General features: G+C 38.0%; 1 protein-coding gene across 1 annotated transcript; it reads right to left on the reverse strand.

Annotated features, from left to right (window-relative positions):
- CAND1 (cullin associated and neddylation dissociated 1) lies at positions 1-27,706 on the reverse strand. The gene is made up of 15 exons (XM_071552267.1): positions 27,449-27,706; positions 22,820-22,963; positions 12,565-12,719; positions 10,778-10,901; positions 10,128-10,384; positions 9,943-10,048; positions 9,299-9,444; positions 7,931-8,223; positions 7,135-7,276; positions 5,046-6,539; positions 4,200-4,295; positions 2,329-2,498; positions 2,069-2,233; positions 1,733-1,840; positions 1-705 (listed from the first exon to the last, which is right to left on the reverse strand). Exons 1-15 carry the CDS (start codon positions 27,514-27,516, stop codon positions 481-483), a joined length of 3,693 nt encoding a protein of 1,230 aa, XP_071408368.1. The 5' UTR covers positions 27,517-27,706; the 3' UTR covers positions 1-480.

Here is a 27,706-nt window from a genome sequence, read left to right on the forward strand (position 1 = left end):
TGCCAGCCAAACCAATTTATGAAGCTGAAACATAAAAGAATAAAAAGTTATACAAAAAACATGGTGCACCTGGACACTCGATTCCCACCTCCCCCCTCTCTTTTTTGTTTACAAGTAGAAAGAGTGAATAAAAGAAAAAAAAAAAATCATGGTCACACAATTTTGACGTTTTAATCCTAAACATTACAGGGCAAATGGATGTTGGAACCTATTTCCATACACCATGCGTAAACTTCTTAATTCCCAAATGTGGCCAAATCCACTAAAACAAGAGTGGTTAACAAATTCTGGATTATGGAAATACATTTTCTGGAATAAATGCTAGAAAAGCAATTAGGGGAAAAGACAACTGTCCCCATAAAGGTAAATAAAGTGGAACAATGTGTAGATTAGATGCTTTTTCTGTTTCTTACTCATAACCTGTCAATTCATCAGTGCATCATATGGTTCAACATAATGGTCCCCATTTTGGACAAATATCTAACTAGTGTCCATAGATTCCAAGTTAGTGGATGATGAATCTTTTTGGATACTTTCAAAGATGGCTGCCAGCTCAGGGTTAGAGCTTATCTGTGACTGAAATTCACTCATTAATGGACTCTTCTCTGCTTCTGGAATGGTTAGCAGTGCTGCTACAGCCCTCATAGCAGATCGTTTTAGTTCATCTTGCTTTTCAAACTCCTGTTTCACTGAGTTTGCCTTTACCTAGGGAAAAATAAAATACGTTTGAAACTTTACTTAAGCTTCCCTATACCCGCCTTAAAAAAATACATCTTACAAAATCTTATTTGCTTCCACACTACCACTCTGCACAGCTTTCAAAATTATCTAAGCTCTTAAAAAAAACCAGCTGAACAAAAAATACCCCCATACATCGTTTTAGCAGAATTTTTACCAGCAGTTTACAAACAGACTGAAGCTTCAATACTGCAAGGTAAGCAGAAAAAGGTTGTACGCCACCAAGTCAATCACCAAGTCAAAGCAATTATAGCAGCCAACCTTTACCTAGTAAGATCAGTAAACAACACTAAACCTCTATTATCATATTACTCCCAGCTTCCAGAGAGCAGAACTTTTTAAAAAAGTTGACCTTCATTAGAATACTGCTTAACCTTCTGTTATAACTCTCAAACAAATTATCATTAAAGGCAGTCAATCTTCTTGATGTGAAATACAGAGCAATGGAAAAGCAAGGTAAATCAGGCACTAAATGGCTGTCACAGCATGCCAGTAGAACAAGATGAGCAGGAATGGAAGGAGAGTAACTGTGCCAAGATCCAATAATGTTGTAACATAAATGAAGAGGCAAGGTCAAGAATAAAAAAACCCAACAGAAATAGGACTACTTTACACTGCCTTTATCACCCAAATGCTTGTCTGAAACAACAAAACCATCAGAAGTCAGAAAAACTCTCAGTCTTCTAGTTTCACTATTTGTAATAATAAGAGATTTACAAGTAGCCCAAGAGACAGATAAATTTTTCTGGAACAAAAGAAAGGACATCAAAGAAACAGGGGATTTTTTAAAAGAAGCTAACAAGGATACTCCTCAATTTGTAATGTAAATGAATTTAACACATGTATAAAGGCACACTTACTTATATTATCCTGCCTACTGCAGGTTATCAATTATAACTCATGAAATGCTGCAGTAGTACTGAAGCATTCTTTAAACTTAATTTATATTTCTATAAGACAACACAAAGTAATTTATTCAAATGAATTTAAATACCTTAGTTGTACATGTAGCACGCAAAGGTTCGACAAGCCTATCCAGTCTCTGCAGCACTGCGCTTGGACAAAGGGTAGACAGTCTCACCAACATTAAAAAGGTGAGCATCTAGGTTGAGGGAAAAAAACAATTCAACCATTAGTTATGCCAGCACATACATGGAGACATATTTCCTAAAATGCTGTGTAACTTTTTGAATAGTCACACTTTAATGAAAATGGCAAATGTAGTGAAGTACTTAAACATATGAAGTAATACTTTTACCATTTCAGTTTATTCACTAGTTAAAATATTTTAACAAAATCGCTACTTCCACAGAGAAAAACGACAGCTAACCTTAATATCATAGTGATCCTTCAGGCCATCTTCAACATGGTTTAAGAACTCAAATATATCTAGTCTATCCAAACAGCTGTCCAAGAGAGTATACATGCACTCAAAAGCTGCTTTCCTTATGTCCAAGCCATCATCAACTGTATGCTTAAATGGTCCCATTTCCACCTGTCAGTGAATAAAAACACCAAAGTTAAGAGACACTTTTTTAAAAAAGCAATCTGTTTATATACAGTTAGCACTGTTTTTCTTAGTTAACATACCTCTCTGATTAATTCCTTTCTGACTTTTGTTTCATTGTAAAGATGAGGAAGCACAGTATCTAAGAGGTCCCTTATCAAAGATGGTTTATTGTGGGCAGCTGAGTTAAACGTCACTAAGGCTACTCTCCTGACATTGAGATCTGGGTCCTCCAATGTCTTCAGAAAATCACCTGCAATCGTGTATAGAAATAAATCAACCTATGAGGATCTTTCGAATTTGCAACTTTAAAAATATCTTTGCTTAGTTTTAACTATTCAAGAAGATATATTTAGGAGTTATTTTAATGTAACAGACACCTGTTATTTCAGCATGATTACACAAGTAAAACCATAATCATATGAAAAGTATTAATATAATTGATACATAGTATTTCATATAATGAAACAGCAGTATTAAAAAAAAACAGCCATGACAATGATATTTCAACTCTGTTTGTAAAGACATAGTATGTAAAATAATGAAAATTTTATATGACCATTCCTTTTCTCCATTAAAATTATCTCAGAATATGCATTAGAAAACTATTTTCAATTCTGCAGAGCATAATTGGAGAAAACCTCTTAAGGAAACTACTGACACACTGATTTTTAACCCCTAAATTGGCACATACCAAGAATACCCAGTTTACTATAAAATAGGCCTACTCAGTATATATTAATGTAGCAATATCTCTCTCATCCCACCCTACCCTCAAGCATTTTGAAATTAGATTTTCTACAGTTCTATAATACAACCTCATTAAAATAAATGGCTGCATGAATATATCCTATTTTCCCTCAATGTTTGTCAGGTTTTACTAGCAACTTCCATAAGGAGTAAAATTTTGCAAAGGAGAAAACCAACAAGGTGTAAACGCCAAAGTGACTTCTATGCACACAAAAGAAACTGGGAAACAAAACTCAAGATGACTGAGATTTTTTTTAAATACTAGATAGTAATAGTTTTTTGACTGAATAATCAATAAAGATTTGCAAAAACCAAAGGGGTGAGGCAGCTTCAGTGTGGGAGGGATAAAAACCTAAAGCATAAGCAGTTCTTGAATGTATTATTTAAAGAAAAAAATGTAAGCTTAGTGATGAAAATAACACATAGGAATTGACTTCATTTATCCATAAATAGAAACTTTGCTCTCCAGAAAACTTCACTCTTTTAAAGATAAATCTTCCCCCTCCCCCCATTAGTTTTAGCAGTATAGTCAATTTTTAACATATCTTTAAACCTGTAATTAACCAAGTATAAAACATTCACCATAACATGTTAACCAATTTTAGAATACTTGGTTACACAAATGAGAAAAGTTCAAAAAGCCACAGCACTGCAAAGCTCTTTATCATAGTGATGTTACACTGAAAGCTCTGACTACCTTATCCCTGTAAAAATATACACGATTCCAAATGCTTTCAGACCACAAGCATTATAGAATCATAGCAACCTATATTTACAATTCAAAACCTGGTAACACTCAGAATTCACACATGCATATTTTAAATGACTGTCAAGTATTTCCAAGACCACCCTACTGGATAAAGATAGTACACCTTACTACATGAAACTGATTTAATTTGTCAAAAACATGGGAAAAGATATCAGCTTTTGGGTCCCACCTTCCTAAAGGTCCTAGCTTCTTGTATGGCCCATCAAAGCTCAATACATAGAATTTTTAATCACACAACTTTTACTGCTCAGAATTCAAACAAACTAGTCTTAATAGAAATAACTGGCTATTATGGAAACATCTCGTAACTCTTCCAACAGTTAACTTAGCAGCAAGTTCTACTATCTGCAACATACTTACTTCTGATAACAAAAAGAACAAATTTTAAATGTAATTCGATTGCCTGAAAACAAAAGTTTTCAGAAAAGACCTTACCTATGCAGTTCTTCAAGAGTGGGTCTATGGGTTGTGGATGATCAGAAATAGTGAATTTAACAGCAGTAACCACTGAACTTCGAGCATATGAGGACCCTAATACAAAACAGAAGTGTGAATATGCAAGATTAGGGCAGAACTACAGAATCTAAATCATGCTCAAAGCCATTCTTTTTAGACTTCTAATACTCTTAGGAACACCAAACAAGAAATGTTATTTATTATTAGCAATGCAATATGTAACTCAAGTAATTCTATGAAAAAGACATTTTAAACACAGGAAAAATATCATGGCACTTGTAACAAGCATGCAATGTTAGCTGCTACAGAAAATTTGAGTAAGAAACCTATTAGAACAGATTATTTATTATCCTATGTTGGCCTAGAAAAAAGCCTCTCCCGTTTAAAGTAGAAACACGTGAAGAAAACGTGAATACAGTTCTTGGTAGGAAACTGATTCACGAATTAAGCATCACGATCAGTCCTAATCCTTAAAAATTTCAGAATCCTTATCTGAAGATTAGGAACACCATAATTTACACCAAAAGGTCAACATGTTGCAATTGGTTTGTCATTCCCGCTTCTTCCCCTTTCTTAAATGTAACATAATTAATTGAAATACCACAATCTGAAAGCAGAGCAGAGAAATAGTTCTTATGTATGACTACCAGCTTCTAGTAAAATTGGAAACACCTAAGCTTCTGTTGTATGGTGGGGGAGAGCAAAACCTCAAGAGTATCACAGAATTTAAGCACATCATTTTCAAAACTAGATCAATTTATTAACAGATAGCACAAAGCCAACTGCCATAAAGCCATAATACCTAACTGCACTACTAGAACTCACCTGATGCCAAGTATCCCTTGAGTCGTGGAAGTAGAGTCTCTGGGTCTATTAACGTAAGCTTGCCCAAGCATTCAGCAACAACATTCCTTGTACCCTCTTCTGCACATTCACAGTGTTTCAGAAGTAAGGCCCAGATGTTCTCAACATATGGTTTGAGACCAATCACTGACGCAGAGCTAATTATTTCTTTCAAGGAATGAAGAAGAAGGTACTGCCTCTTAGGTTGACTAGTTATTTCTTGTAGGACAAATGGCAGATACTCAGGAAGATTGCCAACACTAATACTGCCTAAGGCGTAAGATGCTGCGGATTTTACTTCTTCACTAGGAGAAGAGAACGCTTCTAGTATTACAGACTTCAGCTCAATTTGTCCACTTAAGTCAATGTGATGCCCAACTTCCCCAAGAGAAAGCAAAGCCAAAAGACGAATGGAATCTGTGGACCTTGAGTTCTTAACATCTTGAATGAACTGACCTACAACAGCCGGTCCTTCCTTAGGGCAGGCTCGAGTAAGGGCAGCAACACATTTGGCAATGGAATAGTAAGACTGCTTGTGAGTAAGTGCTGTGCTCTGTGAGTACACTGGACCCGTTAACATGCGCAGTAAATCCATATAACCTAAATTATTTGTACCAGTCACAACCAAAGCTTGGAAAAATTCTAGCATGGCACTAAGTGCTCCACCCTGAAGCAGAGGTGATCTCACCAGCCCGATAAGTTCATTGAGAATGGAGCCACTAATCTTTGACAAGGAGGAAGGATATACTTTAGCCAGCGTTGTTAGAAAACTGATGGCCATCTGCGATACATGCATATCACTTTCACTAATCAGAGGTGGAAGCTCATCCAGGACAGCATCAATCATGGCAGCTGTCAAGCTGTCACTGTAATTCTTAATTAAAATATCTAGAGCAGAAAGAGTGCCCAGTTTCAAAGCTCGCTGGTTCTTTCTCAAAAAAGAAGCAAGAATAGGAACTCCTTCCCCAAGGACTGGTCTCAAATCTATCTTCAAAGGAGAACCAGCAATCAGTGTCATGGCCTTCACTGTAGTTAACCGAGTGATCTCATTCTTCAGTCTCTCTAGAAAGATCTGAAGTGTACTAGGCAGGTCAGTGCCTAGGCTGTCACCAAGGCTACAAATTATTTGACCCATGCAAGATATTGCCCTTTCTTTGACCTCCTGATCAATGTCAGCAGCCTTTAATCTCTTGATTGTACAAGTAAACAAATCTTTGATGTAAGGAGTAGCATCAAAAGAAGTAGGCTGGTCTAATGGACGAATAACCTTCACAAGTTGTTGGGTAACCAAAAGTGCCTCTGATGTTATCTTGTAAAATGGGTCTCCAACACAAGCTACAACTGGAGGTACCAGTGCTTGAACATGAGCATGAAAGACTTGGGGAGAATGATTGCAGAGGATTACATACAAACAGGACAAAGCATCTATCTTCAGATTAGAAGAACTTGATTTGTCATTCAGTGAAAAAATTATTCCTGGAAGAAAAACAACAAATGTGGTTTTAGAGTAGGTATTTATAGTCTGCTAGAACACTTCAAAATTGAAGGTAGCTATATTGAATTTGTTTTACAGCTCTCAACACTTCTTGAATGCTTCCAAGCCCCTTTTCAGCACTTTATTCAATCAATTAGTTTTTAAGCTTAGTCTAACCAGAGAACTTGGGCAATGTAATGGTTTGTGATCTATTTTCTTAATTATAAAGGAATTCTGAACCTTTAACATTTCCAAACTTACTTTTCATTGTTACTTCAAACTTCCAAGATTTTAGGTTTCAAAAGCTAAAACATGGCAACTTGATCTTGCATTGAAGAAGAAATGGAGTTTTTTTTTATGTAGCAGAAAAAAACCTCAGTCTTGGAGACAACCCTTGTTTTCAAGATTAATGGAAATATGTCACTAAAATATTTATATGGATCCATACAGTAGCTCATTCTTTTGCCATTTACTTTAAACAGAAGGCCCACTTCAACACTTTTCCAAAAAACAGTGAGGACTTAAATATTTCAATGTTTCAAAACTTCACATTCAATTTATTAATAAATATTTAAACTAATAATATGTTTTGCATACCTGGTACAAGTACAGGAACATGTTGTGTTAGGGCTCCAGGTAACACATTTACCAGCTCAGTTAGCATGTTAAAGCAACACTGACGAGTTTTCACACTTTTCTCCTTCATCTGTTTGTGCAAGGCTTTAACTATGTTGGGAACCTGTAATCATCATAAACTGTTAATTGATTCAATAGCTGGCATTTCTTTCCTTACTGATTACTGGGGGGATAGAAGGAAATACGTGCATCCTATCCCTCTGACTTCTCTACAGAACTAAAGAAGCATTGGACACACTGGGAAATAAAGAGTCAAAATAACTGCTTTAAAAAATAGTAACTTAACCTTAAAAGATGATTTGCAGTAAAAAAATTGTAAAGAGTAACAATTGAAAAGTCACTCAAATAATTTACTTAGAAAAAGTTTTGCAGCATTACCCTTTCTATTCTGCAAATAAAGTATGCTGTAGCAAATTGAGTTTTATCTTGATCATTAGAGCTTAGCTCTGCATACAGAATACACAAAGTAACTATTCTCCTTGGCAATTTGGCTAAATGACATAGCACATGTCACTTTCACAGGTGATGGTAAACAACTGAAATCAAATAAGCAATGAGTCAGTAATTTCAGTTTCCAAGACTGCTGTACTTTTTTGGGCCAGTTTATCTGGCTTGCTCTCCATGTCAGTACTACAGGAATAAACTGTAAGCTGCATATGAAGAGAGCATGATAAAACACATTTAATGAAATATGCTTGGGAACAGAGTGCAACTTCAGTATGTTTTCTCAAACATAATAAAAATCTTGACAAGTAACCTGACTCTGAAGCATTGTCAAGGGTGTCTCTCCTTGTTCCATTGCATCAGGATCACAAAGCCAACTTTGCACAGGTCGAGTTTGTTTTAAAAGAGAAAGATATGCATGAAAAACATCTGCTTTAACATTCTCTTCACGTTCTTTGAATCTTGCTATTAAAGCAGGAGATACAGTTTTGTAGAATTCTGGAAGCATTTCATGTCGTGTGCTAACCACAGCATCCAGACATTTAGCAGCTGCACGCCTCACTTTCCAGCTCATGTCATCATCATCACTATATTCATCATCGCTCCCTTGAAAAAATAAATTATGCATAAGTTCAAGTCTAGACGAGCAAAGCACCAAGTTTTATTTTAAACAATTAAAGAACACAGTTGGGTTCTCTGCATAAGACACACAAAGAAACAGGTTCAGAAGTATGTTAAAAGGCATACATGTAAGAAGTCTTCTAAACAGTCTAAGTTGAAATTCTCTGCCAATTTTTTATGCTAGTCTTACACATGTATTAATTTAAACTGCAAACAGGACAAGGAGGTTTCCATCATATTTACAGCCTGACTACTGATTTAAAGCATATTCCTCTTTATTCATGACAAACAACAATGGAACAATGAATATGAGCTGATCAAGATCCAACAAACGACTGTTTGCTTCTTTCTAGGAGTAAATCAAACCATACACTGTCCCAAAAAATAATAACGAAAAAATGAAATAAATAACACAGACTTCTCAGGTGCTAAAGCAAGAACTCTGTAGCTCATTCTTTCCTCAAGTAATGAGGATGTTACGCTCTTGGTTCAGATTATATGTGTGTCCAAGTTTTCATAAAGCTTAGATATGCCAATGCATTCCCACCATCTTAACAATAAATACATTATGCCTTTCAGTCTAAAATATTTTTTAATCCTACAGAAAAATACTGAGCAATTTTCAACTTATTCTGATTTTATGCATTAGGTAACAATAATATATTATAGTGGGGAGTAGTCACAAGCCTTTCCTATGCTGCAAATATATTTTCAGTTCATTAACTGATGTTCTTCTCACTCTAGTTATATCATGCTACAAGCTTCTGCCTTTTTCCACCTTTCAAGTATTTTAGAATATTTGTCTTGTATTTTATGTTCACCCTTGGAATTACTTATCTACAGCAACAATATCCTATACTTTTATTCCAAAAAGTAACTTTATAAGGTATGTTTAAAAGAGGTGAGTTCATAAGGTATGTTTAAAAGAGGTACGAATATTGAACACGAAACTATACAAGTCATTCAAATGCTAGTTCTTAGTAGCAATACCACCTATACTAATTTTCACAGACAGGTGCAGAATCACATCCTCTCCCTCCAAAGCAAAAAGAGAATATACCTTGATCATCATCATCACCACCATCAGCATCCATAGCATTTTCATCTTCATCCTCATCATCATAATTATAATTGGGATCATATGTAAGATATTTAAGACAAATATTTATAATAGTAGATACATGAGGATAAACTTCTTTAGGACACCTGTGTAATAACAAAGTACAATCAATGTCAAATTACTTTGAAGACCTAAAATAGTCCTAAAAGATTTCATGCCAGATACTGTTTTTTGGAGACATTAGCCAACACAAGTAACATCAATGCACATATCTGAATTACAGAAATTCCCAAAGGAAAGTCAAAAAAGGCAGTGCTACTGTGTAACAGGATCTGCCAGATGGGAATGTTGCAGTGAACTAAGATATACCTCTGATATCAATATTTTGTCACCACTAGTGGATGCAAAACTATTTCCCACCTCCTGTTTGCACAAGTAGCAAAGGCAGAGTACAAAGTTTCTGGAGTACAGACATAGCACACTGTTGAACAGTTAATTTGCAAGACAAAGTTATAGAAACAGTTCCAGCTCAAGGCTTGAAAGGATATTTTCTATCAAGGAGATTGTCTCTTGATAGCTTACAACCAAATGGCACACTATTAGATCCTAAGAAAGCCTGAAATAGGTACCTGAGAGTGGCTTACCTCCTAACAAAGGATTCAAATGCTTGAATGCAGTACTCTCGTAGTTCATCATCATCTACATTACAAAACTTTACAACCAAAGGAATTATTTTCTCAAGATATTCACCTGGTAAGAGAAAAAAATTAGCTAAGTAATTAGTCTCACCTAAAAACTTTAAAGTAAAAGATAATGTATATTTTCTTACCTATTCTATGACCTGCTTGCCTACTGATAGCAGCAATACACTGTATATAGGTCCTAGTTGTTGACATGGAATCATTTTTAGACAGCTCTGTCAACAGATGTTCAATGAGGTCAACAAAAACCATATTGCCACAACTCATAACCAGGTGACCAAGAGCAATGATGGTTCTTTTTCTCACAGCAAGTCTTGGGCTGGTCAGCTGGGGGAGCAGACAGGTCAGAATTGAAGGATGGAAGTTAACAAGCAGTCCTCCTTGCCTTAAAACAGACAAAACACAAACTCAAACCAATTGAATCTAGATAATTTTGTTCATATACTGTACAACAATCCTTTAAATATTTCCTAAAACATCACAAATATTCCAAATAATTGTTTAAATGTAAGCTTTTGGAACGAAGAAATTAGTTTTAAATATAAAAATAAACATTAAAATAAGCTTAAAACTACAGTTCTCAAAGATTAAATAACACAGTAGTCCATCTATAAATCAATTACCTTCAACACATTCACTTTTTTCCTAAATTAAGTTTCACCTGTACTTAATACCTTACCATATTAATTCACATTATTTTGACGTTTGACAAAATAAAGTTCAAGCTTTAAGGAGTATTTATCAGCATTCATGAGCATATTAAAAGAGGAATGTTTACCTGCTCAGCATATCAGCCATGATATCCAGTGCCTCCAGTTGAACAGACACATCTTCCTGCTTGGCTATAGCACTAGTGAGACGCCCTGTGATCTTTTTGCAAACATTAGCTGCTAATGCAGAACCTGAAAGTACAACAAAACCTCAAAAAAGCAACTTGATCTCAACAGAAAGCAGCTTTTCCCACCTAACAAAACAAGCTTGAACAGTCAGTTTGTTTGCTAATGTCATGTATGCTCTGCATTGGAGCTGAAAGGCTGTTTGTGTACAAACAGGCTGAGAAGGAGGGCTTCTTGTGCCAGAAGGTACATACAAAAGAAAGGACTCTGCTTTTGGTAGGCCAAGCAATGGCAAAAGAAGGCCAAGACAAGCCTAGAGCAGTAAATGAAAGGACTATAGGAATGAAGAAATAAACTATATGGTAAGAAGAAGCACAGAAGTACACAGAGTCATCTCTAAAGAACAACTGTATAATGAAAAAGCAAAAGAAAATGATTTCGCGTAAGAAGCTACTTAAGCAATAGGTACCTGAAATAGTGCTGAGTCATTTGAGAAAAACATGTTCCCAAAATATTTTAAAATACAAGAAAAAAAGCTTTTTCCACAACTCTGTAGTTCCCTCCTTCCCCAAACCATCTAATGTTTCAGGCAATTATGAGAAGGAACTCATGTCATGGTAAGAATTCCCCAGTAGTTTGGGCTCATCTTCACATGCATGAGATTTTTTTTCAGTCACACTTTGGGAATTTCAGTATGAAATTAATAGCATTCCAATCTATGTTAAATCTAGTTTCTATATATTTTGGCTAATTCTTAACTATGAATAAAACTAAAACGTAACAATTACACAGTGTTACCATGGAGGCAAAGAAAAAAGACAACAATCTATGTTTGAGTTGAGAGAAAGAAATAACACATTTATTTTTATATTATGAATATTAATTACTTTGAAAGATTTTGAAAATATTTTTTGAGCTTTACCTCCATCCAAAAAACTCCTTTTGTTTAGTGTAGACAAACAAAAGTGTAAAAGCTTAAAACAAATCACTTAAAAATTGGTTAATTACATACAGTTTACGCATCTCACTACTGCTTCATAAAAGCAAGATTTACATGTTGACTTTCAAAAGGGATGCCAAAATCAGAGATTTTCCTCAGTCTCCAAAAAATGTCATTTCCAAAGCCTTTTTAGTCACTTCTCTATTCTCATTTGTATCCTACACTACGGTATCTGAAAAGCACTTAAATAAAAAAAGTAATGCCATTAAGTGATGAGCTGTTCAACATTAGTATCACTTTTGGAGGAAAAGCTGCCTTCATTTAAACCTACAAGTAAGCACTCCAGTAATTTAACAGGCAACTGTTAGAAACACAAGGTCCTTTCCAAAACACTTATGAGAAACCAAGACAAGAAATCAGATGGTTAAGTTGTAATCAATTTTAAAGTGTACTATCAATCAAAAACCAAGATGAGATTTAGCTATAACAACACCCTAGAAATGCTCCACCAGGCAATTATTAAAATAGAAGCTTTTACATTCAACTTGTTATACTGAAGTTCATAAACTTTACATTTGTTTCCACATTAATACAAACCTTCAGTGAAAAAAAATTTTTAAACTAGTAAAATCTAGCAATACAGTCAGAGGAGAAACTAAAAGGATATTTGTGAAATTAGTTCCAATGCTAAATAAACTGAATCCTCTTCACTAAAAGATCTAGCTTTTTTACTTTTTTACATTAGTAAATGATACAACTACATAAAGCCTTGAGTACAAAATGTCTTACCACTGGAAGCTGGGGGAAGTTCTCCAATCACAGTTTTAAGACCAATGCTTGAAATGTCACGTAACTGTTCTTTATCTGAGAGCATGTTTGTACAGAGGGTATCTACAATGGTCTCCACTTGATACTCCTTCACTTTACTCACCAAAGGTCCAAGGCTGTATAAACAGAAGAAAAATATTAAATCTGAAGTTAAACACCTCATTTTATTTCAGTATTTTGCATTCAAGTCAGAAACTTAAAGTTGGGTTTGGTAACAATCCAAAGCAGAATTTTAACATCTTAAAACCTTCAGTGGGTTGAGTCGATAACCTGCCTCCATAAATCTGGTAACAAAATGCTCATTTAGTACATGTTTTTTATCTGGTGCTGAAACTGTTTTTGCATGACTTTACTGCTTCAGTCTCAAAATTAAATTCCCTCTAACTTCTCAGTTAATGACAAGATTTATAACAAAAATTGCCAAGCCAGAGCCATTTGTTCATATGCTTGACCATCAGTGCTTGCTTAATTCACAGATAAGTACACAACATTCTTAATTACTGCATCTTTATTGTATACAACACTTGGATTCAACCTGATATACACTCAGACTCCTGTACCTTAGAGTGCCTTCCTTATTACAATGCAAATGGTAAAATAATAAACAATGACATGGCATGTCCTCCTTCACACAGACTACAAGCACTGCTATACATGCAGCAAGTTACCTTTTCTCTTTTCTCTGAGCTGTGAGTTTTCAGTCATTCCAACCATTTTGAGAATTGCAACAATTTTGCATTCCTGTCAAATGCTCCCATTTATTCAAAATAATAAAATCGCAGATGTCCTAGTAATGCCTAGTTCATTGCTACAAAACACAGCATCCTTCACTGCCCTTCTAGCCCTATCACCAACTTCCAGCATCTCTCCATTGTTAATGTTCTGTTTCCAAAGGGAAGTTAAAAAAATCCTGAACCTTGTATGAGCTCTAGCCTTCCACTCACCTGTGAAAAACCTCTGCAAGAACTCCAGGGACTTAACCTTTCTTCCACTACCCTTCCAACTTCTCATTGCAAATTTCCTTATCTAGTTTCTCCCTATTTCAAAACACCTGCATTGAGACAAGGCATCTGAGAAATGGGAAATTCATTTGGAAACACTTTAAATTACCAAATATTTTAATTTAATTCAATTCCCTCAAACAAAAATCAACAACTAATACCTCAAGCTCTGGAGAAAGTGTTGCAAGCTGTCCATCAAAAACAGCAGTTAACCTACACATACAGTAACTACCCTGAAAGACATACTCCCTTGTTTCGAAAGCTTTTGTTCTGTGTAGGTTGATCTTGGATCTATTCTCTCTCTAATTCTCTATGGTGACATCCATGATATCACTACCCAATTCAAGAAAGCATGCTTACTAATGAGACATCAACATTAGACATGAGATGTGACATGAAGCTAAAGTTCTAATAGGTTTAGGTTCTGCACTGACCCCAACAGACATGAGGACAGGGAGGACAAGTTGCTGTGAGCAACAGTCACACAGAAGGAAAACCAATGTATTGACACAAGAACTGAGAGTAGTAGCGAGGGCCATCTACAGAAAAAGTGGGAATTGTGAATTGGAAGTGTAGCCCACCAGCAGAATTAGCAAAACCACACATGTACCTCCAGAAACTACTTATTTTCTCTTCCATCTGCATCAAAGGGATGAGAAGGATTGTGACTTGGTCTTGTGCACAGATCACCCCCTAGTTGTTCTGCAGATGTTCCAGGTGTCCCACCAAGGAAATCCTACAGTCTGATTTTCAACAGTACCCCAATGCTTTTCCTTCTATGAAACACACTTTGAGTTATACATATCACCATCAAATTCAACCTCAGCCACAGTGAGAGATCACAGAAGACTTTGAACAGATTTTACATATGTGCTCTCAGTGTGAACTCTGAAGAGCTGTAAAGTGTGAGGATTGTAAGTGAGCTCTTTGTATAAAAACAATCTGGGTAAGATTTCCTATGTATGTTTCATCTACATAGCAAGTAATAGAGCAAACCTTGTCATCAAACTTGGTTGAATTCACAGTTTCATAAATTCATATTAAACCCTGTTTTTTTGCCAATACCTTTGATGGTGATTGTTTAAGCAGCCTAACCTCCCATTTGCAACACAAGGAAGGGTGCAAATTTTGTATCTGTCCTTCAACTTTGTACACAATGTACGCAGACAAGCTCTCTATAGATCAGAACTACAAAACTGAAATATGTGGAAATCAATATATATGAACAAATGCAGAAAAAGGAGCATCTTAAAGCCAATGACAAACTGCATGGCAAAGGTCATCACCAGGCAGCCACTACAAGAGTGAATGCCTCGCTCCGCACTCTTTTTATGTCTGAGTTGACATCATATGGTATGGAACATCCCCTTGGTCAGTGTGAGTCAGCCGGCCTAACCTGTGTCCCCTCCCAGGATTTCGGCTCCCGGCTCAATAAGGAATATTGAGCCCAGCAGTAGCCAAAATATGGGCCCATTATCAACCCTCCTCTAGTTACCAATGCCGAGCACAGCACTGCAAGGGCTACGATGGGAAAATAAATTCCGGCCCACCCAGACCCACTGCAGACTCCATTAGAATGTACTGCCTCCATATACACTTTAGCTTTTTCAACTGAACTTTAACACTGTATACACCTGCTTTTCACTGAAGTTTATACTGGCAAAGCTAATTGAAACTAAAATGATATCTATAGGACTCATAAATACTAACACTGGAGATAAAGTCAAACTGAAAACTTAGAGGAAAAATGAACAAACTAACTTGTTGTCAAAACAAGACTAAGATCAAGAAAGCAAAGTTCAGAATTTCAAATATATGCCACTATTCACTACCACTGTGTCAGATTTTTCAGACTACTTTGATTTAGGACTTTATGGTCACAACCTTACTGAAACATGGAAGCAGACAGCATTACAAGCAGATGAGGACATTATTTGTAAAACAGATTAACATAAATAACAATAAAACAAGTTCCAGCTGCAAGTATTTGCCTAGTTCATCTCCTTCTCAAGTGCAAAGGGAGCATGCTGTCCATAGCTTAGAAGCCCCTACAGAGTAAATGAAACCCACATGATCCAAGTTCCTCTGACACTGAGTTTTCTCGTCAGTATCAGAGCATCAGACTTTCCGTTCTTCCTGCTACAAAGGCTCTCAAATACGCTCAGAGCTCTCCACACCTTTCACACTACCTGCTTTCGAAGTCCCCTCGGCCATCCCAAACCCATCCCTCACCACCACAGAACTCACAGCTCAAGACAACCGTAGACCCTCAAAAATCATTGTTGCACCCAATGTGATCACTCATTTTCTCCGCTTCTGAAAAAAAGAAGTGTTCCAGCAGCTCAAACTGAACTGTTAGAGCTGTTGGAGGGAGCAAGACTGGATGAATAGGCTCAGATTCAGAAGACTTTTAATCACTTAATTCCAGATGGACTCAAATGGGCTGAGATCTATGGTCTTCACTCTTGGATAGCTGGCAGTTATGGCTCTGTGCAGGAGAACAAACTCAAAACACATCTTCCATTCCAAAAACTGTTCTATGTACCCCACTGCAGCTACCCACCCTTCTTTCCCAGGCCCAAGATTTCAGTGGCAAGAGCTAAATATCATTAAAAAATGCTGAGCAGAAGCCAAAGACAACAACCAAGACACACAGACAGGAGGAGGACATGGACAAGCAAGCCCTTGTATTCAAGCATTATGAATGACTTACAGGATGATAGTAACCAGAGTAAGGTTCAAAGTTTTGGCAGCAATTGTCTGTCATGATGTTAGGCAAACTTAGCAGCTTCTCTTTCAACGCTCGCACTCATAATGCCTGACTACCATGGACTCAGAACAGTGCTTGCACTTGAGGCACAGCACTTGGATTAACATCCACAAATACGAATCCTCAAATCAATCACACCAACACTTCATGCCTTCCTTCACAAACTGTAACATGATGGGTTTCTTTCTTTCCTTTACCCATCCTACCCATGTGGCAAGACCTGCTGAAAATACTGGGAATGTGTGTATGGGGCTGGGGAGGAGGGAAGAAGGCAGCAAAGGCAAAACATATTTATCAAAACCATGAATTCCAACATCACTTAGAACTAACTCAGTTTTGTTAATACACAAAACTTGGAACTAATTTGACATTAGTCAAACCAAGCCACAGACATATGAAATTGCTGCATTATGATCACACCAATGCCACAAAAGTTTGCAATTTACTCATTTTGCAGAATATTTTATGGAGGGATAGAGATAGCTTTAAAATAAAGACACAAGAACAGCTTTGGTGTGACTTTTCTGGAAGATACAGAATACAGATAATCTCAAGAGAACTGTTAATTGAGATACTGACTGGTATCTGATCAAAGGCATAAAAATAAGACCTTTAAGTGCATAAAAATGAAGATGTAATGGAATATTCTCTCATATTCTCTCACTTGCTTCAGCAGATCCTGCAGGAATGAATAGCTCTGACAGAGAACCCTTCATTAAAAGCAGTCAAACCTCAGGCCTTAACCTGACACTGTCCTTTAATTTAGGAAAACAACACTCTGCTGGATTCTTCAGATTCCATTAAACCATCTCCACAGCTACTAAATTCCCGAGAGTAGGGGTTGAGGATCATATCCACAATCCAATCTGGTCATTTCACTGCTTCAATAATGTTAAATTAATAGTGCAATCTTATTAATTTTTACCACTGATACTGGTAAAGACCTTTTCCCTCTAATAGAAAAACTCCTAATAAACCTATACAGAAGCATTTGCAAACACAGATGAACACCCAGAATTATCTCTGAGACAAAAATACATCAAGCCATCCCTAGCTGCAGTTGAAACATTTGCTCAAAAAGCTCACAACTTTCTCCACAACTTGATTTCACTCTTCAGCCAAGCTTTCCTGTCGCAGTGATTCATTGACACATCTGTATATATACCCTTCCCTGTCAGTCAGTGGCTACTCACAGCACAGTTGCACTTGTCTACCCTTGGAGCACAGTGAACTGTTCTGCAAGCAATGCAAGCATAGATCAGCTAGAATAGAAACCAGGACAACTCCAAGGTATGATGCCTGTCCACAGTCAGAGAAATTCACTCTGCCTTTCAGTAAACAGACTATGGTATAGAAGGTTGGAATCAGCAACAACCGTTTCTCATCTGTAATGCTGCATGCTCCAACATAAGTACTGCAAACAGAAGCACAAGGAAAGACGAACAAGCACATGTACAATTAGGGAAGCATACACAAAAAAATCTGAGTAACAGCATCCTTTCAAAAATATGGTAAACCTGCAGAGTAGCAATCCTGAAAGTTTGCTTTTAGTGGAGAGAGTTTGCCATCTGGTTGGTGAAATTCCAGGTGGCAATGTCATCTCTCCTCTCATGGCCAGAAAAGTCACACCTTCTGCTTTTTGCAGTGATTCTGTGATTCTGTGTGTAAAGGTTCCCTTAAGAACATCTGTGTGAGTGTCCCTGCCCATTTGTATACTTTCTCCTTCATTTAGCAACCAGCAAAATCAGGCTATGCACAACATTTCCACACTGGAAATCCCCTTTTAAGACCGGGCAATCTGCCCCCCTGTAGCTCCTTCTTTCCTCCACTTGTGAAGGCAGGCTTCAAGGCAGAGCAGTGAGCAGAGGTAACCCACACTACCATGGAGGGCTTCTGGTGGGTTGACTCTCTGTGGCATCCCCTGTCATGAGCCTTTCCTGGGGAACTGAAACATCCTCAAGGAAGAATAGGCTCAAATTTGAAAGTAACCAAAATAAGTCACCATCTTCTCCCTTTTTTATCTCAAGCTAGGGCTGTGTCCTTGCAATGAGATCCCAATAATGGGAACGCTCCTTTTACAATGGCTTGTGTAACTCTACAAAAATTCAATGTCCGCATCCTGGAGACCCACAGCTGACACCAACTCTGATAAACCAGAAGCAGGTCTCCACCAAAAAACTCTTAGTTCTTAAGTGAAACCATCTCAAGTTATGGTAAGGACTTATTTTTAACCTGAACTGTTGAACAATTAGTAAATACTTTCGATTTTACTATGTTTGTTTTTCAAATGTAACCTATGACTAACTAAAATAATCCCAGCAAAGGGCAGTCAATTAGATTCATCTCAACTAAGTATAGGAGACTCTTTTTTGCTGTTTTAAAGATGACCAAACCACTTAAATGACATTCAGACAAACATGTTAAATAAGTTTCTAGAAAGTGTTAAATCATGTTTTATCTGAATCAGAACATAGTTATTCAACATATTAGTTCAATAAAGCAGACATACCAATTGTGAAGTAAATTTTAAAAAAAGATTGCCTCAAGCTTTTCTGGCCTTCAAAATCAGTAGACATCACTTACATACTTTATTATTAGTCCCAGATTACAAACAAAGCTTATCAAATGTTGAAAATAAACTATAACTTCCTTTTATAAAATCAATTCTGACTAAAAAGCTTTTGCACTTAAGCACATATTTTCACACTTGAAGGCCATTTTGGATATTGTTGATCTTTTCCTTTTCACTAGACAATAACTCATGTCCAGTTTCTCTCAAAGTCAAAAGCTCATTCAGCTCCTATGCAAAATAGACAGGAACACAGTCTCCCTTAAGTTACATACATTTGAAAATAAAGGTGTTCATAGCGTAGTTCCGTATTAAGAACAATGACAAGAACTCACAATCATTTATAATCTCAAGCTGGCATATTTTAACAGCTATCAAATAAACACAGTTATTTACAGGGAACAGTTAAAATTCACAAATTAAAAAAAAAATTCAAATCACCAGTATAGTATGATGTGTAGTAGTGAATTACCACAGCATCCAAAATGCTTTAAAGCTGCTGAACTGGATCAGCCACACAACAGCCAACACATGCATCATCCTGTTCACACTAATGACTCAAGACTCACAGCGTCAGGCAGAGTTCCCTACATTGAACTACTGCCCAGAGAAGTCACACTGGTAAATGCAGAGGAACTGCAGTATCACATGGGAGGAATCACTGAAAGTACTTTAGTCCCACTTCCCCCTGCCCCTCCATGGATAGAAAGATATCTATGAGCACGTCTGCGTGCTTTATAGGTTTAAGGAAACATTTCACAGTGTGAATCAATAACGATTTCTAAATATAGTTTTAAATGGCAGAGCAGTAAACAAAAGAAAACTGCTCACAATGAGCAGCAGTTCATCCTTAAACTGCAACACTGAACCTATGAAACAACTAATGTGAAATCTGGGCTAACAGAACATTACCAACATTATCATCACTGGAGAACAACTCCACCCAACACAGAATGTATGCTCAGACAAACTACACTGCTGGACTAATCTAGATGCACGTAATCTCAAAAAAAGATACAGGCAGTGTAACTACTACTGCCATAAGATGTACAGGATACCATGCTGGACTACACTAGTAGCTGTAAACTAATAGGAAACAAGCTGATCCACATTTTAACCAACAGAATCCTTCCTACTCAAGTGTGAAAACAAGCAGGGGATAAGCCCAAACCAGGAACACTGCATACTTTTTGCTACACTTGCCTAAAAATACGTACTGTTTTATGGCTGCTCCAGGTTGGTTTAAATCTGCTGTGTTCAGTGACCTCAAGAATCAAACCTTGCAAGCACGATCCTTATGCAAGAGTTTCTTACCTCCACTGCCATTCAGAGCATTTACAGTCATCTACACATAGAGGAAGCTCCCCTAAAACACTGCAAAACTTTTCACCCTTCCTCAAGGAAAGATCTATCTCAAATACAGATTCAAAGGCATACAGGATTGTCTTAAATCCCTTTTTTATGAGAGAGGGAATCTACTTTAATGGGTCATCAAGTATCAGTCTGATAAAAGTTACTGCCAATAGTGTCTAAAGTTCATCACAGAATTTAAATTAAAAGAGAACTAAACACAGTATGCTTTCCTCAGTTTAAAGTGTCAGAAAATTAGTAACAGAAATATACAAGGACACAAAATATTCAAAATCAAAAAAGTCAAGAAAAATATACTGGCTAAAATTAACTTCCCAATCAATCAGGCTTACACCAGTGCTGTAGTAGATGGAAGATTTTAGATCAGCTTGAACTATTTTAAAAAAGATACAGCTTAACAGTATTCAGCTCTTCCCATCCTTCAACCCCACTAATGGTTCTACCAAAGCTCATCTGATTGTAGGATGAGAGCACCAAGCCAGAAGAAAACTAAGTCCCCAAACCGGTCTATTATGAAACTAGATGAGAAGTAGTGCAAGAAAAAGAACAAGGAGGACAAGAACAGCAGAGTGGCAGCAGCATTAGCTCAGATTGGCTTAAAATTGCCATGAACAATGTCAGTATATCAGCTGCCTTAAGAAGAGCATCCTCTAAAAGAGTCGTGTATATCTGCAAGTGATTGGGATGTAAAAAACATAAACAACAAAAAACCAACCAACCAAAACAACAAAACCTAATACATTCTGGATGTGTACCTTTTACACAAATGATCACACCTGAAGATTTCTCCATGATGTTTCTTGTCTCATTACGCTGAATTTAACACTGTTCCTTAACATAATTTGGATTTCTCAAAAACACTCCAAACTTGAAAGTGATCCTGTCACATTAATTAAATCCAAAAATTTTATCAGTATATCAAAGTTAACTTTAAAAATTTAAGAACTGTTAATAAGAACTGGACATGTGCACACACAGCCATCCATCTGTTTTCTCATTCTCTTCCCTTTACAATCTTTCTTTGATGTTTTAATGAGCATTATTTGTACTTCAGATCTTAAATTCTAACACTGCCATTAAAGATTATGTTATATAAGCTCTGTCTGTGTATTAATCTAAACTTTAGGATAACTTTAGGATGTACACTGAAAATGAGTACTGCATGTATGTTACAACGTAACTTCTTCACAAAGACTGAACTTCACACAAAGACAATTCTAAGCCTGAGCCAAGTTTTGTACTCTTCTAATTGAGTACAAGCAATTTGTTTCAAAGCCATAGAACTTAGGTTGTACTATGAGAAACTCAGACATTCCAAAAGTTTGAATTAAAAAGAAACATGGCATTTTGTTGTTTGCTAAAAAAAAGGAGGGGGGTAAGACACATTTTAACAACACTGCAACCCTGGTTGAGAGTAGTGAAGGAGTAGTGACAATTACATACTACTGATATCAAACTTTGGTTTGAAATTTGACATTCCTACATTAGTTTATCTGTGCAAAGTTTTGGTTACCATCACTTGAAATATTTCAGAAGCTGAAGCAAGCACTGCTTCTAAGTACATAAGCAGAGGTACACACAGGCTTTTTCTGCTTTGCTAGTGTGACATGGCAAACTGTAAAGAATAACAAACTGAAATAAACTCGGCCAGTCACAATGTGAAACTTCTCAAGCTCCTGTGTAGCAAGCTTACTTCAATCCATGCCTCATGGAATAAAAGTAGTATAGACGGACTATAAAAAAAAACCCTAAGCTCACAAGCAAGAACCAATCTCAAGAACACCAGAAGCTTCTTATGAGAGGCCCCCTTTCAAGGGCACAAAAAGTCAGAATGACCAAGAACAAAAACTCATAATAAATGTGGCACCTCTTTTAAAGGGTGTTCTGTAAAAGTCACACCACATGTAAAACTAAATAGAGTGAGGAAGAGAGGGAAGCGAAGCAACAGAAGTCTCTGAAATGCAAGTAACTGCACCCTGACCCCATAAAACATTTACAGTTCCTGTAGAGCTTGTAAAACCACTAACACAGTATTCTGAATGCCAGTGAAGAGGGAAGTGCCATATTTGATAACCAAGACCGTATCTTTACCCTTTTGTGTTTTCATTTCTGCTTGAAAACTCCTCCAATACTACAATTCTTCCCCTACACATCATTTAACTTCTCACAATCAAATATCAATGTGGCAACTACTGCTGAATTACAAGCTTTTTTATTTACTTAGCATTCAAGAATAATCACCAAAGAACAAGTGTACCACTCAAATATTTTCAGCAAGAGCTGCATATGCATTCGCTGCCCAAAATGCCAAACCTTAATCACCAATGTCAACAAAACACAGTTCTGTAAGAAATACTATTAAGGCAGGTAACCTGTAAGAACAAGGGTCCCTTTGCTGACATCCATTTCACAATTATTTTATGTAGCAGGGATCACTTCAGTTTTTCAAAACCATGTTCTTCAGTTATTATACAATTCTTGACATCATAGAAAAAGAATACCTACCATTTGACAGCTAAGTTTTGCACCTCACCATTTTTATCTTCCAGCAGTTTCAAAATCATCTTCACCACCTTTCTTTCACTGTCATCATCCAGCTTGATAGAATCTTTCTGTAGTTCAGTCATCAAGTCATTAGTAGCCATAAACCTGACAAAAGATGGTCAGACAATTATTGTTAAAAGGATACAGGTTATTCACAGTGCTCAAGATTCAAGATTCTCAGTTTCCACCATTTCTTATTAAACAAATCACTTTCAGCACTGGATGACTGTTTGCTTTGTGATGCAAGTAGCATTTACAGAACAGAAACGAGAAAAACTGTATTTGAAAAGGACAGTAATTTTTGAGTTATGTCATCAGTTGATGAGAACAGCTACGTATTCTACTTCCAGGGTTTGCATTATATTCCACGTGATCTCCACAAAGAAATACTGACACTTTCGCAGACATTAAGTTGTCTTTTCATTAGCTATGCTGATATTGAAAAAAAAGCTATTTTTAAAAACTTTCTTAAAAAATTAAACTCTGCTCTGAGTTTATTTTAAACAAATTTTAAGCAAGAAGAAAAACAGTGTTTCTCAAATGTTCTCTCATTAAATTTGCAAAAGCCAAACACTAATTAATGAAGGGAGAAATAATAGTTACACTTATGTTTCATGTCTTTTCTATTTTCTTGCCCTGTACAGACTAGTTTCTTTACAATACATAAAACAGCTGATCACATTTATCCAGCCCACAGTTCAGGATGCCACAGTAAAGAACAAGATGAATTGAGAGATCAAGCAAATAAAATCATCTTTCACAGACATCAATCTACCATTTAATAACAGCCATATCCACCAACAGAAGAACATACTGATAAATGACATTACAAAAATATTGCCTTTATGTCTTTTATTTGTTTTCCTTCTGAAGGCTGTTTCCCAATTGATTCTTCTTTTGTTACATGCCCTCTCTTCTCAGAAGCAGCAATACTGATGGATTACTCAATTACAAATCCCATGGGCTTTGGTACCAAAACTGACCCCCATTCAAAGCCCCACGTAACAAGGCTTTGTAGTTAAACAGTTAAGGGTGACATTTGGACTTCAGGCACATCAGCATCAAACAGACACCACTTGAGCTCAGGTCTGACTTGGAAGGTTATCTCTGCAGCCTGACATATCGGATACTATTTTTTATTGAAAACAAAGTCACGACCCTGCATAATCTTAATATGCATCACAAATGCCAGATGCCTGCCCTCACGTAATGGACCTCAACTTGTCCTGTCTTTTAATACAGTACTTCCAGTCTAATAGTCTCAAGGTGTTTCTAAGATAAGATCCCACTCATTTTTCATTCCCTCCAAAAGTCCCACTGAAGCAAGCTTGCAGTCTGGCAGGAACTGGATGTGCACATAAACAGGCTGTGAATGCAAACAGCATTCGCTTTTAAGCACAGCAAAGAAAAAAACTACTTGGTAAGTAAAGGTAACAGACAGCTGGGATAGAATTTAAGGATATACATGAAATCACACAGTACAACACTCAAAAATTGACTCCACGTTACTGCCATACTGATCTCCCTTTCTGAAAAACTTAATAGCCTCCTCTCACTTCCTGGATCAACAGCTCCTATTTCCCAGCCTTAGGAGTTCACATGCACCCATCATCCAACCTGCCACTTCCTAAACTCGGCAGAGCTTGTGCATCCTCAAGTGCCTCAGCAGCCTCTGCGCTCAAGGACAACTCAAACCCCAGACCAGGACAGGAAGGCCAGGCAACTTGAGTCTGAAATAGCTCGTATTGAGAAACAGTTTTGAGTAGTTTCAATCTGACTTTTATCCCAACTGCTTCTTCCGCTGGCACATCACACTTTACCTAGTGCAGAGCCGGTGGGATGTCAGCAGCTCCTCACACCCTGTACTCTGAGGAGTCATTCTCCTCCTCCAGTGAGGAGACTATTTCTCCTATCACCAGACTGTAAACTGTCACCTTACCATGACTGCCCTTTTTAGAATTTAAGCCTGAGTGTCTGTGGGGACAACACATCCCCAAGGAAGCATATCTCCCAAGAAGTTCTTGCAAAGAAGTACATTACATCTTCCAAGTTTGCATTGGACAAGTCAGTTATCAAAAAAAAAAAGGAGGATTAAATTTTACAGTAAAGTGGTTACTTGAGCAGCAGTTTATACTCAACTCCCTGATATCAACAAGTTAACTATTTCATCCCTATTCAAATATACATAATCTGATAATAAATGCACTTAAAATTACTAGACCTAAATGTTATTTTATCCATTAGGCAAATACATGACATACACAGGTTCACAAAATGTTACTGCATAAAAGCCAGTTTGTAAAGGTTTATCATCACACAATTTTTATCATTTGTAAAGTTAGATTTTAATCTATGCTAAGATTTTTCTTTTAATATTTGAGAATACCAAAGTAGTTCAAAGCTCCTAGAACAGGTAGTTTCTAAGTGTGCTCTACTAAAGGAACTGCAGAACATTTTAATTACATGCAGCTGGGGGGAAAAAAAAGTGCTCGTTACAATTGTATCTGACAGGTCTAACCACTCTTCTAGGCAGAAAGTTTCTAACTCAAAAATCAGTATTTAGTCACAAATTCATTGGACTGACTATTTGTGAGTCATTTTCCAGGTAAGGACAAAACAGAAACACCACTTAATACAAAAACAAACTAGCAAAATAAAAAATCTTTTGTAACACTTAGAGAAAAAAATGTTTGAAACTAATTTCAGAACAATTTAAAGAAATCTGGCAATTCTGGATTATCATTTTAGATTAATTGCTATTTTTTCTGCTTCGAAAATATCTAGTCTAAACTCTCCAGGTGGTATTATGGTACTAAAATCTGAAAAAAGTGACATGAAAAAAACCATAAGTATATCGCATTTTTGTCCAGTGCTACTACAATGGTTTGTCAAAAATCAACAAGATTATTCAAAACCCTACTCTACAGTTAATTTAATCACCGCCTGTTTTCCTTCAGGTTTTAGTGTATTAACAATAAAGTTGTTTGGATGTGAACATGTACTTTAAACATAAACTAAGCACTGTAATGCTGCCGCAAAACAACATATTGCAAGTGCATTTTATGCCTTTTCCCTGTCTGTATTCATGTACCCTCTTTGACAAATAACAGATTCAAATGTGAATTTCTAGTTCTGTAATTATTTTCAACCTAATGCTTTGCTAGGGCTACTGAGTAAATCTACTATCTCTGCTGCTTTTTGACAGCTTTACTTGCATTATCTCATTTTCTGATACTCTGTATTTTAACAGCTATTAATTTATTACAAGCAAGCAAATGATCCAGTAACAAGCAGTGCTCCTGGGACAGATCCTAAGCACAAAATTAAATGCCATTTCTGTCCCTGTAAGACTTAACTGGACTTCCCTCTCTGGACACACAGAAGCAATACCAAACTACATGAGGAGAAAAAACCTTCGTCTACAAGATGCAGCATCCAGTAAGTATGTAAGCTTAGGGTCACAGAACTCTTAGTGTTGGAAGGGACCTCTGGAGATCACCTAGCCCAACCCCCTTGCCAAGGCAGGGTCACCCCTAGAGCAGGTTATGTAGGAATGCATCCAGGTGGGTTTTGAATGTGTCCAGAGAGAGAGACTCCACAACCTCCCTGGACAGCCGGTTCCACTGCTCTGCCACCATTAACAGACTTCACAGAATAGTCTAAGTTGGAAGGGATCCACAAGAATCATCACGTCCAATTCTTAAGTGAATGGATCATATGGGGACCAAACCCACAACCTTGGTGTTATTAGCACCATGCTCCAACCAACTGAACAACGTAAAGAAGTTCTTCCCCATGTTGAGGTGAAACTTCTTGTTTTAGTTTATGACCAGTGATCCTCATCCTGTCGCTGGACACCACTGAAGAGCCTGGCACTCTCCTCTCAACACCTGCCTTTGATATATTTATATGCCTTAATGAGGCCACCTCTCAGTCTTCTCTTCCCTAGAACAAACAGGCCCAGCTCCCTCAGCCCCTCCTCACATGAGAGATGCTCCAGTCTTAATCGTTTTTGTGGCCCTTCGCTGGACCCTCTTCAAGTCTGCCGTGCTGGCTGACCCTCCCTGCTCCTATTCGTAGAATCCCAGGATCCATACTGTTTTGAGCTTGGGAAGGGACCTGGGAAGTCACCTCATCCGACCTCCGCTGCTCACTGCGGGGTCAGTGATATCGGTAGCTCAGGGCTCATCCATTCGGCTTCTGAACACCTGCGAGGCCGGGAACTGGCCCCTCATGCCTCGCCCGTGCCCTGCAGCTCAGCCACCCCGCTGGGCCACTCGGCTCCCGCGGCTGCCGGGGCTCGCTGCCCACGGAGGCCGCGGCCGTGCGGGCAGTGCCGCGCCCCGTCCTTCACGGGCAGCGCGGAGGGGCGTACCGGCCCGAGAACTTTCCTCCCGGGGCGGCAACAGCAGATTCGCACCCAGGCCCGCGGCGGGCACAGCCCAGGCCCGCGGCACCGGCCGGGTACTGCCCCCGCCCGGGCCGCCGCGCCACCAGGCCCGGGGCCGGCGCGGAGGCGGAGGTGGTGGCGGGGACGGGGCGGGCGCGGGGCCAGCGAAGGGCGCAGGGGCCGGCGGCGGCGAGTCCCACCTGAAGTCCTTGTCGCTGGATGTCATTTTCTCCAGCAGGTTGGAGATGTGGTACGAGGCGCTCGCCATGTTGCCGGGCCCGGCCGGGGCGGGGAGGCGGACAGGAGGAGGCGGCGGCGGCGGAGGGTTCCCGGCCTCGGCGGCTGCGCTGCGGCCGCTGCGGGGCCGGGCCGGGCCGGGGGCGCTGCGGCGGCGGCAGGGGCGGGAGGCGCGCGGCCGCTCGCGCTCGGCGCCAGGGTCGAAGGCCGGCGCCGCTGAT

This window comes from Pithys albifrons, chromosome 3 (genome assembly GCF_047495875.1).
Source record: "Pithys albifrons albifrons isolate INPA30051 chromosome 3, PitAlb_v1, whole genome shotgun sequence".
Classification (NCBI taxonomy): domain Eukaryota; kingdom Metazoa; phylum Chordata; class Aves; order Passeriformes; family Thamnophilidae; genus Pithys; species Pithys albifrons.

Coding starts and splice junctions, on each gene's coding strand:
- CAND1 (XM_071552267.1), bottom strand. CDS start 27,516: ATGGCGAGCGCCTCGTACCACATCTCCAACCTGCTGGAGAAAATGACA. Junction 10,902..12,564: donor ACTTCCCCCAGCTTCCAGTG/GTAAGACATTTT, acceptor TTGTACTTTCAG/GTTCTGCATTAGCAGCTAAT. Junction 2,234..2,328: donor GAAAGGAATTAATCAGAGAG/GTATGTTAACTA, acceptor ATTCACTGACAG/GTGGAAATGGGACCATTTAA.